General features: G+C 29.1%; 3 protein-coding genes across 8 annotated transcripts in view; 2 read left to right on the forward strand and 1 right to left on the reverse strand.

Moving 5' to 3' along the window:
* Positions 1-3,291, reverse strand: part of LOC117153135 (protein expanded) — a 122,286-nt gene extending 118,995 nt beyond the window's left edge. For 5 of the 6 annotated variants that reach the window (XM_076627788.1, XM_076627787.1, XM_033326861.2 and 2 more), the window contains exon 1: positions 2,838-3,291. The gene's annotated coding sequence lies outside the window, so the exon portion shown is untranslated. Of the gene's footprint in view, positions 1-936; positions 960-2,837 lie in introns of those variants that run through there. The other variant, XM_076627781.1, reaches the window with a different exon arrangement.
* Positions 3,292-4,093: 802 nt separating this feature from the next.
* Positions 4,094-8,516, forward strand: LOC117166734 (WD repeat-containing protein 26). The gene is made up of 11 exons (XM_033350972.2): positions 4,094-4,532; positions 4,924-5,160; positions 5,778-5,937; positions 6,018-6,188; positions 6,380-6,553; positions 6,794-6,979; positions 7,049-7,315; positions 7,400-7,545; positions 7,633-7,841; positions 7,965-8,159; positions 8,261-8,516. The coding sequence occupies exons 1-11, from the start codon at positions 4,519-4,521 to the stop codon at positions 8,314-8,316; spliced, it is 1,815 nt and encodes a 604-aa protein (XP_033206863.1). The 5' UTR covers positions 4,094-4,518; the 3' UTR covers positions 8,317-8,516.
* A 4,904-nt stretch (positions 8,517-13,420) lies between these two features.
* TBCC (Tubulin-binding cofactor C) lies at positions 13,421-15,877 on the forward strand. The gene is made up of 3 exons (XM_033350979.2): positions 13,421-13,649; positions 13,937-14,208; positions 14,476-15,877. The coding sequence occupies exon 3, from the start codon at positions 14,639-14,641 to the stop codon at positions 15,665-15,667; it is 1,029 nt and encodes a 342-aa protein (XP_033206870.1). The 5' UTR covers positions 13,421-13,649; positions 13,937-14,208; positions 14,476-14,638; the 3' UTR covers positions 15,668-15,877.
* Positions 15,878-16,104: the final 227 nt, after the last annotated feature.

Genomic DNA, 16,104 nt, shown 5'->3' on the forward strand with positions numbered 1-16,104 from the left:
TACGAGTATTAACCCGTCTTATTTAACTACAATACTTTATATTTTAATACTTTTGCATCTGTACTAATACGTAAAAAAGAATACTTTGTATAACCCGATTGAAATAAACAGAATAAAACAAAGAATGTAATTCAATTCAACATAAAACAACAAAGAGTTATACTGTGTATAGATATAATACTGTGTGTCTGTACCTATACAATACTGTATAGGTTATAAATTATGACAATAAATAAGTAAAGAGGTAAGTATTAATACCAATAGCATTTTTAAACCGGTACCAGTAGTCCTTTACGAGAATGGTTTAGTGACGAATGTTTTATTGCGCTTAAACTACTTTCAAGTATATAAAGCATGGTAATAGTCACGGCACGGCTACCGTTTCCTACGTATTAACATTCAACACGACGAGCCAAAGTTGAAGAGAGCGCCGCGTTGAGGAACCGTTCTGTGCCTGCAATCAGGCTTTTCTCTACTATTACAGTTGTGCGCGGTAAAGTCCAGAAATCCAACGCATTAAGAAGATGAACATTCTCGTCATATATGGTATATACAGTATATATGTGAAACATACAATCTCGAAGTTGCGAAAGCTACTATTCGAATACGATGTCAATTAAAAGGAAATAAGAAGAGAATAAGAAAAATAATTGGTAGTTCTGAAGACATAAAAGAACCGTGACAGATTCTACCAATAAATTTTTATTAGAGTTCAACCATATTCAATGTCAACGTGAATTTTTATTTGTAAATACAAAAACCACTTTGTACATACTGAGATGAAATAAACATATCTATTCATGAGTATGCAAGTGCATCGTTAATACAGTAACAAAAAGGCGATCTATTTTTAATTTGCAATGAATGGATACTATGCATAAATTGCGATCTTCATATTTCGTGGAAATCATTAAAGAAAGTACGTACGCTGCTTACCTAATTTCCGAAGGTATGTACAAATACGGTTTGCGTTCCGCATTGAGATTGCTTTTTCCAGATATGTATAAATCAGAAGAAGTTAACCTCAACAACACTGGCTACACGCGGTCGAATGCGCGGGTGCCGCAAATCAGAATGTGCGCATGCGCATCCACAGTGGAATGTGCCCTCTCTCCATGGACATCTTCCCATCCTGCAAATAGCGATGGACTCGACACGTTTCCAAGCGCTTCAAATACTATTCAAAATAAAACATTCTCCACAATCTGACAAGTTTAATTCACCACAAGAATTAACAAACATTGTATTTAGAACAAATGTTGCAATTAATATATAAATATATAATTAATATATATATAAATGACTTTCTCATGTACAAAAAGAGATAGTCAAGAAATGAGCATTAACAATTTAAGATTTCCCTTTTTTCACCATATAAATATAAATAATGGAAGGAATTATTACAATAAGAAGCTAACTGCACTTTCCAATAATTTGGGAAGATCAACGAAAATCAACTCAAAATTAGTCAAAATCAAATCACTTTCCTAAACATGTTATAAATTCATGGTCAACTATAATAATATACGTAGTAATAAACTATTACACTCTTCCTTATTGCTCCAAGCCCTTAAATTTTTGAAGATGATTTATTTCAGATGAATATTTCAAATCTTACATTTTTCCAATAAAGGAGTAATCTCACTATCTTTTCCTTTTGTTTGTAACTGCATAAATTAAAATATTCAGTTTGGTATGTTACGGTATAACAAATATAATTTGACAATATTGATTATATGTATGTATTTCACGTTTAATGTATTTCACCATCTTAAAAATTGTTATTATTATTTTATAATCGATTGTGAATTTTTATAATATATGAAATTGCATATTCCAAGGACAAAATGTAATTCCAGTTTTTGACATTCCTGGATTTAAATAATATTGTTAAGCTGATTTACATTTTTGTATCGCTAATTACTCGAAAGTTTGCCTCGGAAACAATTGTGTGGCCATCACTAGTTGCGAGGCACCTTTCCCTTCTCCAGTCTCATCGCATTGTCATCTCATTCCACTCGGCGACGTGCCGTCGTACGGTGGTCATCGAAATGTGCATACACGAACTCGTTACATGTATATATTTAAAAGTATATATCCGCTACAGAAAATTCATTACATGTAAATATCACACGTGAGTGAGCTTTTAGTGTAAAAAACACTCACCATAAAGTTATTGTTTCAACTGTTACAAACTTGGTCGAATAAATTTGAAAATAATAAAAATTCAGAAAATTCCTAAACCTAACGTCCTATCTAAATTAGATTAATATTTCTGACGGATTATAAAAAATAATAAAAAGAGAAATCAATTTTATTTGCATAAATACAATAGACAACACATAGTATTTGCAAAAGTTGCTACTTGAATATTCTTAATTTCACAGAAAATAATTAATCAATTAGCGAAAAAGTATACATAACGATCACAATCATATACTTTTTATCAAGTAAATATAAAACATACGAAAATTCGTCTCTTACGCATAACTACACATGGAAAGAATTTTTACAGGATGGAAATCTTTCACATCACGCATTAATAACGAAAACCATAGTAAAGTATAATAGATATTGTTAACATAAGATCAATATGTCATTAATGAATAGACAAGAAACACGCATCGAAACATCGTATATTACCCATGTAAATTCCGTTTTAAATACGACTTTTCCATTCCACTTTCATCGCCCGCGCTTTAAAAAAATGGCGGCCATTATTTAAACATGTTGCCAATTAAAACAAGCGTACAAAAAAACGATTACCGTGATCGAAAACCACAAAACGTTTAATTTCGATCACACGAGCATAAAATTAAAAAGTGTGAGAAAGTTACCTCTTTTTTCGTTCCTAATGATTTATGTTAGCAGAAAGAACATCCCGATAGTGCATGTAATCCGGTTAATCCAACGTAACACAAAGAAGCCTGGTTTGGGCGCGCAACAGGTGGACGTAACGAATAAACACTTTTTCCGTAAGGATATTAAAAATGCACAGCACAACACAAATCGCACGTTTGCTGCCGCTTACACGAGATTCAGTGATCTCACGTGAACTGAACTTCGACGCGGATGAAACGAATTCCTCTTTTTCTCTCACACGTTAATCGAACCGCGGAAAAAAACATTCTGACGTTACCACGAACGACATTCTTATTCCTAAAAATTCGTCAACTTTTCTGGTAATTGTTATATGTGCAAGCTTATAGAAATTTAGGACACAGTTCTGTAGAACAAAACTTAAAAAGTTCTATAAAACACCATTGCAACATACTGCACCGGCGGCCGGCGACTGACTGACTAGCGGCACACGCCGACTTCCCATAATCGACAAACTAACCTAACACAGATGAATCAACTTGTACCCTACAAAACTCTACGCGAATCGTATGAATTATTTTAAATTTATCGATAATATAGTACACAATGAACTATGTCTTCTCAATTTATAAAAATTTTATGGAGTTCCATATATAATTCATTACGTAAATCATAATTACGTTAAATTTATTTTACAAATTTTGATAATATTTTGTAATTATAATAAGTATTTTATTATTATAGAGTAAATTAAAATATTTGACAGAATTGTGTTTAATAATATTTATATGTGAAAGTATATTTTTCCATTTCGCATATTACTAGAATGAAGTAAATTTTAAAATGTCGAAATTTGTTTATAACGTTATCTTATGTGTAAATTATATATCTATAACATAGTATAATATACTTTTTTATAATAATCAATAATAGATCGTGTGTGTGTGTGTGTTATGTAATCAACTGTTAATTTTGGTGCACAACAATTTATATTACTGAAATAAACTTTCATTTCGATTTGTATTAGAAAATAATAATAGAAATACGTAAAAGAATTAATAAAATGATGCTATACGACTAATTTATTTATCTATTTATATTTAAATAGACAATTAAACCGACATATAAATGTACATTAAATTTCCCGCTAAGCAATATTTTAGTAGATAAGTGCTTCCATCTTACTGTGGGAATTATAAGCAAAAGAGATTTTATAAGCTTAGAAAAGCAACATATCTGAGCGGACATAGTGGGCGCCATAGTCAGCGGAACTATCTGCAAAGATCACAGTGTGACGTAAACGACGATCTAAACAAGTATCAGCTGTGTAACAGTCATTGTTCGTATCCGTTTTGGCAGGCGTGCAAGAATTCTGTTTTTCTTCGTTTTCTGATCGTCGGTTAGCAGGTCCGACGGGATAAACGGCATACGCATTAATCAAGAAAAGAAGCAGAAAAAAGGGGGGAGGCTACGAGTTTTCCGTGCAACGCAACCGTGGCTGCGTGCGTGCTCCAGCCCCAGCCCCACCAACAATCTTAGGGACAATAATCGTGTGAAAAACGGGGCGGTACGCGCATAAGCCTGGCCTCGAGCAGCGAGTCAGACGACGGTGGACTCGCTCCGCCACCGTGCAAAAGGTCTCGTAGTTCTCTCCCGACTACTCTACGACCAGCGGACGAGCACCACACCGATCCTGAGATGGAAAACTATCGGTAACGCAAACAGGGCCCTAGATCATCGCGAGCGCGTAGTCAACACACGAAGGGGCTTACCCCCTTCGTTATGACGCTCTCACGTGTATCTTCTTCCTTGCAGAATCTCAAGACGTATCGACGTCGGATTCCTTTCATATGTGCTGTCTATCAAACGGTTTTCTTATTTATTGAAATCCTTTCATCGAATAGTCATAAAATTTTTGTACATAAACATGTACACTTTTGTACACATAGCATTTTAAAGTTCTTATGATAGAAAAAACATTTAAAAACAGTCAAAACAGTAAAAGAAGAGACACTTAAGTCAAGATAGAACATTAGTACACATGCTTGTTAATATTGCGGACTACTATTGTCATCACGGGTAACATTTCCGTGTGCATGACAGCATAATGCAACAGCAGACTTCAAACGGTGGCATTTCCTCCGGGCTGCAGCAGAATGGTTCAACAGCTGACTCTGGTGGACCTCATGCAAATGGCAACATGATACCGGAATCGGATAATGACATCAATAGTGTTAATGGAGAAACAAATCAGAATTTGGGACCGCCGAAAATAATGGACAAAACCAATCAAGATATTGTCAGACTTATTGGACAACATTTGAAGACAGTCGGACTGAAGTATGTAACTTTCAATTTAGTTTCTGTATATTCCCAAATTGTAGTGATAAAGAATGATTTTAAAAGGTCATTTTATATATGTTATGATTAAGATTCATAAAACTGTTTATGTAATTTATATGCTATTAGTTAAATACGAAGTATCACAATTCAATCTTCATGAATTTGTTCCTTTATTGTAACTGTTCTTGAAAGTTTTCTTTGTTTCTTAAGTTTTCTTTGTATGCATTTATCAGAAGTATTGTATCACAACCTATCTGGACTACGTACTCTGTGGTGGGAGAAAGCTAATTATAGAACCTTGAAATATAGGCAGCAGTATCTGCAAGTTATATTTGCTTTATAATGTGGGCATTAAAACAGAGACATATACATTATGTATGCATAAGTTGTATTTGTCTATAATAGATTATTATTGCTATTATTATTAGTAGCATCATTACCATTTTACCATGTTATTATGTTTTATTCAGATGGTAGCAATATTCTTAAAAAATATAGATGTTTGTAACAAAGACTCGTTTGAAACTAAATAAAAGTAGACTTTTCATAAAATTAAATAATACTAGCCAATCTTTCACTATATTAAATTGACCATATGAAACATCTTTTTTTAGTCGCACAGCAGATCTTCTCATGCAAGAGTCCGGTTGTCGTCTAGATCATCCAGCTGCTGCAAAATTTAGACAACATGTTATGGATGGAGATTGGACAAAGGCAGAGCACGACCTTAGTGAACTTAAAATATTTTTAAATGGAGCAAATCAAAGTCTAGTAGTAAATATCTTCACATTTAGAATATTTTAAATATGATTAAACATATACACACATATTTCATTAATACTATCCATTCATAGGAGATGAAATTCTTGTTACTAGAACAAAAATACTTAGAATACTTAGAAGAAGGATTAGTACTGGAAGCATTGCATGTCTTACGCAATGAACTTACACCTTTAGGGCATAATACAGGTCGTGTACACCAGTTATCTGCATTTATGATGTGCAGTGGACGTGATGAATTACAGGTATTATACATTTTACTAGTAATATTCTATTCCAGAAATATATATAATAAAATGTGTGTTAAATATTTTATTGCTAATCAATTATGTACTAATGAACTTTCAAAGATTGAATTTTGTATGGATATAGAAATATTCTGAAACTAACCTGTTACTGAAAATTTGATCACTAGCAAATAGACACTTGTTAACAGACACGTGCAGGCTGGGATGGCAAAGGTGCAGTCTCGAGGGCTGCTTTAATGGATAGACTACAGAAATATCTGCCACCCTCCATTATGTTACCACCACGTCGCCTTCATTCTCTTTTGTGTCAAGCTGTGGAAATGCAAAATCAACAATGTACATACCACGTAACACATACTCAGGTAATATTTATTATCTTCTTTTAAGTATTTAAAATTTTTGAGATAAAGAGTAAATCTTCCTTTATAGTTTTATGAAGGATATCATTTTATTCATTTAGGATATATATTTAAATGACATATTGCTATTTTTGAAAATTAAAAAAGGAGCAAAATTTTTTTAAACGTTATACGTCTTTAAATTTATATATTCAACTTTTTTACTGTTAATACAATTATGATTTTATGTCCGTTGTAAATTAGGCAAGTTTAGAAAATGTGTCACTGCTTGTGGACCACAGCTGTAGCAAAGAACAGTTCCCGTGCCATACTCTACAGGTGCTCAATAATCATTGTGATGAAGTGTGGTATTGTAAATTTTCTCCTGATGGTCGTAAACTAGCTACAGGTTCTAAAGATATGACTGTAATTATTTGGGATGTTGATCCAGTAAGTAAATTAGTAAATATAACAAAATAAATTTTGATTGAGTGAGTAACGATGTTATATTAAAAATAGGAAACATTGAGAGTAACTCATAGAAAAACATTAGAGGGTCATACTTATGGAGTAGCACTAATTGCTTGGAGTCCTGATAGCAGCCTTTTAATTGCGTGTGGACCTGAAGATTGTCCAGAGCTTTGGCTTTGGAGTATTGACCCACCTGATTATGAACTACGTGCAACAGTAACCCAAAGTACTGATGATTCACTTACAGCTTGTGCTTGGTATCCTGATTCACGTAAATTTGTAGCTGGAGGACTTCGTGGACAGTTCTATCAATTTGTAACATATCAATTAATTTCTAACATATTACATTTCATTAAGCTAGTGAAGTAATGCATTAAATATTTGAACACAAAATTTTAGGATATTGAAGGTAATGTCTCAGAATCATGGGAAGGAGTTAGAGTAAAATGTCTGTGGTGTAAAAATGATGGAAAAACGGTCCTCGCTGCTGATTCGCATCATAGGATTCGGGGATATAATTTTGACGAATTATGTGACTTCACAATGTAAAATCATAGTTGCTTTATTATGGATAATGTAATGTAGAGAATAATAGAAGGGTATTATATTAACTAAAATATTTAATATTATAGATTACAAGAAGATCATCCTTTGATGTCCTTTAGTGTAGATAAAGCAGATCGACTTGCACTTCTTAATGTGGCCAATCAGGGTGTACATCTTTGGGATTTACAAGATAGATGTTTAGTAAGACGTTTTCAAGGTGTTACTCAAGGACATTTCACAATCCATAGTTGTTTTGGTGGTGTAAATCAAGATTTTGTTGCATCTGGTAGTGAAGGTAAATTATTTAACAAAAATATTTTATTTATATCATTTCCGAAGTAAAAATTATATAAACATTTCTATAATGATATTAATTTCTATTATTTGTCCTATTATTCTATAACTATTCCTATTATAGATACTAAAGTCTATGTGTGGCATATCAAAAGGGAATTACCTATAGCAATTCTAACAGGACATAGTAGAACAGTAAATTGTGTTTCATGGAATCCAGTATATCACCAAATGATGGCTTCTGTATCAGATGATTGCACAGTGAGAATATGGGGGCCGAGGTCATCTTCTCCAGAAAAAGTTGATAGTGACAAGACTGGTAAGTGTATTAAACTTTGTTTTATCAAAGCTATCTATAAAAATATTAATAATCTTTTTAAATGAAAACAATTGACTTTAATCTATGTACTTAAATTTTAGTTCCATTAGAAAGTAACTCCTCAAATGGTAGTGGATGGCATGAAATGGTATCGTAGCGTACTACAGTATATCAGTGTTCCCATGACCTCATGGTGTTCAAAAGACTGTCATATTGATTGTCATACTGACTCTTTCCTGCCCCAGCAGCTATCTCTTTATGCCTCATTACTGTAAGTCTGGGTAAATGACTACTATTGAGAGTAAAAGAGAGATGTGTTAGCATTATGCTAATTCATTAAACAACTAATAATCAGGAGTTATTTGAGAATCAATCTTTTCTTTATTACCAGATTTTATATACAATATTATGGTTTACCTGTTTGTCAAAATTAAATTTAAATGATTTATCAATATAAATTAATAATGTAAATTTTTGCAAACAAAAACAGCATAATATATGTTGGCTAATATAAGTTGTGACAAAATAGAATTTCAACAAATTTCGCCGTAGCATTGATGTAAAGAGAAAAATTAATGTGCATTAATAAGCATAAAGTAAAAAACATTGCAGCAAGATATAAAATTTATGATTTCGTGAGACTATTATCAAAAAAAGAAACCTTGTTTTGACAGAAACTGTGTCAGATTTAATCTTTCTAAAAATAAAAAGCTGTAAATAACAATTTCGTGCTTAATGAATTTCTAATTAATTTTGTTAATCATTGATGAGGGTGATATCATTCTCATTTTTCACTATATATGTAACTGCCATCTTACATTAATATTGTATGTTTCAAATTGTATACAGATGTCGTAAATCATCATTAAAAGCGTAGAAGTAATACGAATATTATATGGAGAGAAATTTAATTTCAGTAAATAATTTGATGACTAAGTGAGATAAATTATGAAGTTTATAAACAGTTTGAACTCTGTTATGAGACGTACAGATTGACGCAAAATGAGTCAGAAATTAAAAATTCAACGATTTTAGTATAAAAAGAAATAAACTCGATTTGTATGTGAAAGTTGAGCATGAATCCTGATATTAGTACCTTTATTCAGTACTGTGATTTTATATTATTAAAATGTACGCACTGAATGTCAAAAATTTATAAATATTATATTTGCCTTAATATTTTCACGCTCATAAAAATTTTAATATAACATTGGTAGAATAACATAGATTTTGAACATTTATTTTAAAACATTAGTTCCTTGATATAAATCAAATATCTGTATATGTCGCATTTCATTTATTACTAGTATTTTGACTTTTATTATTACAAAATAACAATAACTATCTTTTATAACTATAATAATATCTAGAAATTTTAAATCAAAACTAAAGACATATGCTATGAATAATTGTTATTTTGAATATATGTAACATTACAGCATCTTTTAACACTATACTTATTACATTTTTACTTCATACATCAATTTTTGTTTTATTCATAGCAAACTATACGATTTGTCATTCTCTGCCTTTTTAAAATGATTTCTTTACTAATAAACAAAAAAAACATACATAATGTAAATTAAATTCTTTCTTTTTTTATAATATGGTAACATTAAATAATATACTATAAAATATAATCACAAATAAAAATATAAGAATATTTAAACACTTACTTTTCCTCTGTTGGATTTGTTATCAAACAATGAAAACCAAACTGGAGGTCTCACAGTATCAGAAGTTGTAGAGTATGTGTGTACAAATACATTCAGAACAAATAATGTTACAAACATGTTTACATAACAAGAGAAGTTTACATGCAAAGGAAATGTCTGTAGTTTATGCCCCTGAAATTGTAGTGAGATAATATAATACCAATCACTATTATCATTTGCATTTACCTGTGGTGCCTTAGCACTTTATAATCTAATTAAAAGTTTCCAGGACTTTTTCATAATTTGGTATAGTTTGCAATATAACAAACAATAAGCGATTAATTTTGCTTAAAAGTAAGTTATGAATTCAAATCTAACATACGTCTTCATCATAATTCTACCAAAAATATCTTTGTCTTTAATCTTTTCGGTTATTTGGAATACTAATAAAGTGTTAATAATTGTCTCATATAATTAAGTATTTTTATATTTATTGACAAATATTTCAATATTACTATTCTAAACAATAAGGAAAGTTATTAGAATTCTTATTTTCTATAAAATTAGTGTACAACAACTTAATATATAAAATATGTCATGTTTGACAAATTAAATATAGAAATTTGCATAAAAACTAAATTATTTAAATTATTTGACTTAAATAAGGGGCAAAAAATTTTCATAGAATCTTGAAAGTTGAAAAAAATAACCTTCTTAGAAGTTTGATTTATGATAGACAGAATAAAATGAATAATTCAAGTAAATAGCTACTTTTTGAGCAGTATTATTTTATGTTGGATCATAATATATAATTTTTAAATAGTTTTGGACCAGATATGTACTGAAATTTTGACAAAATTAAAAAGAACTACAAAAAGATAATATATATTTAAGCATAAACTATATCTTACATAACGATTTGCGTTTTTACAGTGCAATTGGAGTTGTTTATTAGGAAAGCTAATATAATTAAATTATAATATGATTCATCTTATCAAGGAAGTAAAACTTGTTAAAGAATCTTGTTTATGTACATTATTATTATTATTATTATTATTATTATTATTATTGACTATATTTCTTAAACATTTAGATTTTAATTTCTTATCTCATATGTACATAAAATGATAAATATATGGTTTTATGGGAAAAAACTGCCGTTTGTTATCGTAGCAGTGTGTGTTTGTTCTTAAAATGTCTAGTATAGATATGTTATATTAAAAGTGCGTAATATTAGGTACTAATTGTATGATTTGAGGCCAATAATGCGTGAGTTAACTGCTTGTTTTACTTATAATTTATCCGAAAATATTTTAAATAAACTATGAAGAGTCAAATAGATGTGTGAATAAGAATTTGTTTATGCATAGTATGTATAATAACGAATATTTCCTATTTTTCGAATAATGGACATTTCTAATTTTTAAAAACGAATATGTACTTCTTAATCTTTTAAAATATAATCTACATTGTGTAACAAATTGTTTTAGTGAGATATTACTCTATTATTACAGGTTAAAACGAATCGTAATAAATTTAATAATAGGTTAATATCATAATTTTGCATTAATAATACTAAAATTAAACAAAATTTTGATACAGAATTTGTGCTTAACTTTAAATACTTGATATATAGAAAGAATTAAATAAAAAGAAATTACATCATTTCCTGTACAAATTATGAGAAAAGTTATCTTAATAATTATTTTTTTATTGCTATATATATGACAAACACTACTTGCAGATGCACTCTTAAATGATTTTTTAAAATACACATTTCCCATTTACATATATATTTTATCTATGCTTATGTATGAAAAGCTGTATAATAAATATTCTTCTACAATCTTTATATTAGGCTGTTTCCATAGGTACAATGTTCTGCACTTTCTAACTTAACGTGTATACTATTAAATTATATCGCTATTTTATACATGAAATGTTATGTTATGGAAAAAGTTTATTATAATATATTATTCTGCATTAATATTTTCAAATTTATTTGTATATTCATAGCGAAATGTGAAAAAACATATTACTATATATTTATATATATATATATAGTAGTATGTTTTTTATGCAATATTTAATTTTTAAATACCATATATAGGATGCGACCGAATAACATATATAAGCGAGCATGAGGTGATGCCTGATGGAAAAATAAGGAGAAAATATAGAATAAAAATTTTTCATACAGTGCTTCATTTTCAAGAACATCAAATTTGAAAATTTACCAAGTATACTTGAACATGGCTAGTTTTGAATTCGACAGGAGTAAGTAATCGACAGAAGAATAGTATACGTGAAAAAAATTTGAAAATGTAGAATGAAACTTTTTCACAAGACTTTGTTTCTGAGAAAAATAAATTTGAAAATATATGATATTAGATCGATCCTTTTCTCAACATGTTCAATCTCTACCTTCTTGAAAATAAAGTCTTACACAGAAAAATTTTATTGCACTTTTTTACTTACTTTGACATATAAATTTACCTCCAGCTGATTATTTTAAGTATATTTCAAATATACATATTTGGCATATTTTCATACTAAGTTTTCGCGAAAACTAAGAGTCGGACGAAAAAATTGTATTCTATATTTTTAACTTATTTTTCACAAGAAATTACCTCATGCCCACTTGTACGTGTTATTTGGCTGCATCCTATATAGTAACAATCTATCAAAACAAAACATTTTTTAAAGAAGGCCTAAGTAAGGCAGAACAAAATTTTACATACTACCACAACTTCCCTATACAATTATTTAATTCAAAATATAAGAATTGACAAAATGCTTTTATATTGTACATCATCTTCTGTTAATAGATTTATAATCGATTTTATATCATAACCGATAGATGAACAGATACAAAAAAATAAGTAGAATGTTATAATATTATTATTAGTTATGCAATAAATAAGATGGGTCACTTAACATAGGAACACTATTTTTGGTAATGCACAAAAATTTTTAAGGGAGGACTTAAAGATATTTTATTTAATATTCGATCTGAAGGGGCAAGTAAATATAAAAATTGTATCTTCGAAGATATTTGTATATTTTAAAACAAATTCAACTATTCTATAAAAATTACATAACTGCTTAAAATTGTATCTATAAGATAAAAATTTCAATTGTATAGTTTAAAATCGCTGTCCTAAATATATTTTATTAGAAATTTTCCGTTTAAGGGTAGTATAATTGAATTTATATATCATATAATTCCGGAAAGTGATTATTGTATTATTTGTCCCTTCAAATTAAACACTTCCTCCTTTAAATATTTTTCATACCACTAAAAACAATGGAGATATTTTAGATTGCAATCTTACATGTCTCTTGCTGTATATTTGATTATAATAAAATTCTTTAATATGTTAGATAAAATTTATATATAGTTTTACACCTATCACATTATATAGAACGTAATTTTTATCGTAGATAATATTACTAATATGTTTTTTATTTCGTCATTATTAATAATTTAGTATATTATTAAAATAACAAATGTTTCATGTAACTTTAAATTTTCCGCTCTTTATATCGAAAGAATATATCGAACAGTATAACTTCTTTCGAGAGTTGCATAACGAGAGTAAAAATAAGATTGCTTTACTTACTATCCCTATCGAAATCCTTCGATATCTCGAAAAATATATCTATCGTCCTTTGCCGTATTGATAATTTCCATTTTAGGAAATCGTATTGTTAGCTAGTATGCTTTACAAGCCGCCACGAAGGACTTTTTCTCTATTAAAAATATTTATTGTGTCTGAAAGTCTATGTTACTTTGGAGCGGTAACATTGTGGTATTCTTTAAGTACATTCCAAGGTATATATGAACTATACGTTACTCTGTATGATTCTTTTATATTTTAGGTTATTTTCATTCAGTTATAGTTTAACATAATTACGTGTAACAATCAAAATGTTAAGAAACATAAGAAAATCATATAAGAAAAACATAAGAAAAACATTACAATCATAATTTAGATTTAATACATTTTATCGAAGTTCCGTTCGTGCTATTGAAAAAAGACAATGTATTATATTAGACAGTTGATCAAATTTTTGTAAGTGCATCTAAACAATTATTGAAATGAATGTTATAAATATTAGATTGCAGACATTTTGCATTTAAGCATTGTCCAGTGCTGCTAGACGGTTATTACTTGCTTGAAAGCAAAGTATGTAACACAAGTACCAAATTGTCGGATCTTGCATTGTGGAAACAGCAACAAAATGAAAATTAAATTTTACGGAGTTTGTAAAACTTCCACCATTCTTAATAGGTAGTGATGTTTTAAGATATTCTTCACAAATTGATACTCCTAAAAACAAGGTATTTGTATGCTCTGATATAAGCATCATACGTAGAGTATATTTGACAGGTTTGTTTATGATTGGTTATTATTTTATCAACTCTTAAAAAGATATAATTTATGTTATTTTAAAAAAGAAAATATATTGAGAGGAATTATATAGATAAATTCTATCATTTAATCTAATATATATTCTTTCAAGATTTGGTAAATAATTTTTATATATTTGTATTTATATTTATTTTATTAACTTAATATTTAATAAATGTCTTCGTATGATAATTGCTCCTTTATTAATGTAAGTTAATTACTTATATTTTTTTTTGTAATTTTCAGTTTTTATCTACAAGCCTCTAAATATAAAATTCATAGCCCTACTAAAATATACTATTGGTAAAGACAAATTTATTATTGAAAACAGCAAGGATATAATATACAAAGTTGATATAATCTAGAAATAAAGACATAATTTAAAAAGGAATAACGTTAAAAGTGCAATATGGATTCTCCTACGCTAATAGAAGGTAGTTTACCAGATCGTATTAGTAAAAGAGATCGTGAAAGGAAAAACATTATTGAAAGACGGAGAGAAGAAAGGCAATCATTGGCTGTTGAATCTGAACAAAGTAGTTATTTTAAGGACACATTTTATTCATCATGTAAGAAAATTAAAGAAATGTTAGATGATGCACCCAGTGCTCCCACACCAGCTCTTCCTGGGATATTTGATAAAATAAATAAAGAAATTCAGACACTTAAGAATTACTTATCGCAATCAAAGATGTTTTTAAAAGTTTATGATATTAGAAGAGCACAAGAAAATTTACAATTACTAGAAAATGAAGCTTCTGAATTAGAAGTGACATTATTACCTAAAAAGAAATTTGGTTTTAAGAACCGAAGAGTTGTAAAGAAAACATCTGACAAGACACACGATATGACAGATGGTTTAAAGGATTTGAAGATATCAGAAGGAATTGTAAATGGTTCTGCAAAACAGAATCATAAATTATCAAGTAAATATGGAGACAGTGCAGTAATGTTGTTAGGAAAAGTTAATGAACAATTAATTTTGGATGCTGAAAATGTGAATAAAAATGATATTCTACTCTCCGATTTAATTCACTGTACAGTACGAATTTATGGCACACCTAGTACCTTACACATGGTAAATTTAAAAGAGTGTACTGTATTAGTTGGACCAGTAACATCATCTGTATTTGCACACGACTGTAGTGAATGTGTATTTGCGTTTGCGTGTCAGCAACTTCGACTACATTCTTCAACAGATTGTACTATTTATTTACATGTTACGAGTAGATCAATTATAGAGGATTGTACAAAAATACGTGTAGCACCTTATAATTGGTCTTACGAAGATCAAGCAAATCACTTTAATCTAGCTGGACTTGATCCAAAAATAAATAACTGGAATTGCGTTGATGACTTTAATTGGTTATCAAACGAAAAACATTCACCAAATTGGAGCATTCTAGAGCCTGAATTGCGTGTAAAATGTTGGGATTAATAAATATAAATAAAATAAGTCATAATGTCTAAAACTCAGTTCTCAAAATACCATTTTTTTAATATTATATATAGATACTTATTTTGTTATATAAATTCTTTATGTGCATACTCCGCTTTTTCACAGAAATTATACTGTATGTAAGTGTTTTGTATACTTACAAAATGTTTAATAAACTTGCTGTTTGTGAATTACATATCATACAACTAATTTTAGTATATCCTAAATTAAAGATGAACTAATGATCTATAAGTCATATATGATTCCTAACATTCCTATGTAATGTACTTTTAAATGTGAGCGTTTAATATTTTGAACATGAAAATATTAATAAAAATTTTATGTCAATAATAAAAATATTTTAATAAAAGTAGAAAAAATTAGCATAGTAGTTTTTGCTCAATATCATTGTTCTAATCATTTTTTCACCTGCATAA

This window comes from Bombus vancouverensis, chromosome 2, assembly GCF_051014615.1.
Source record: "Bombus vancouverensis nearcticus chromosome 2, iyBomVanc1_principal, whole genome shotgun sequence".
Lineage (NCBI taxonomy): Eukaryota > Metazoa > Arthropoda > Insecta > Hymenoptera > Apidae > Bombus > Bombus vancouverensis.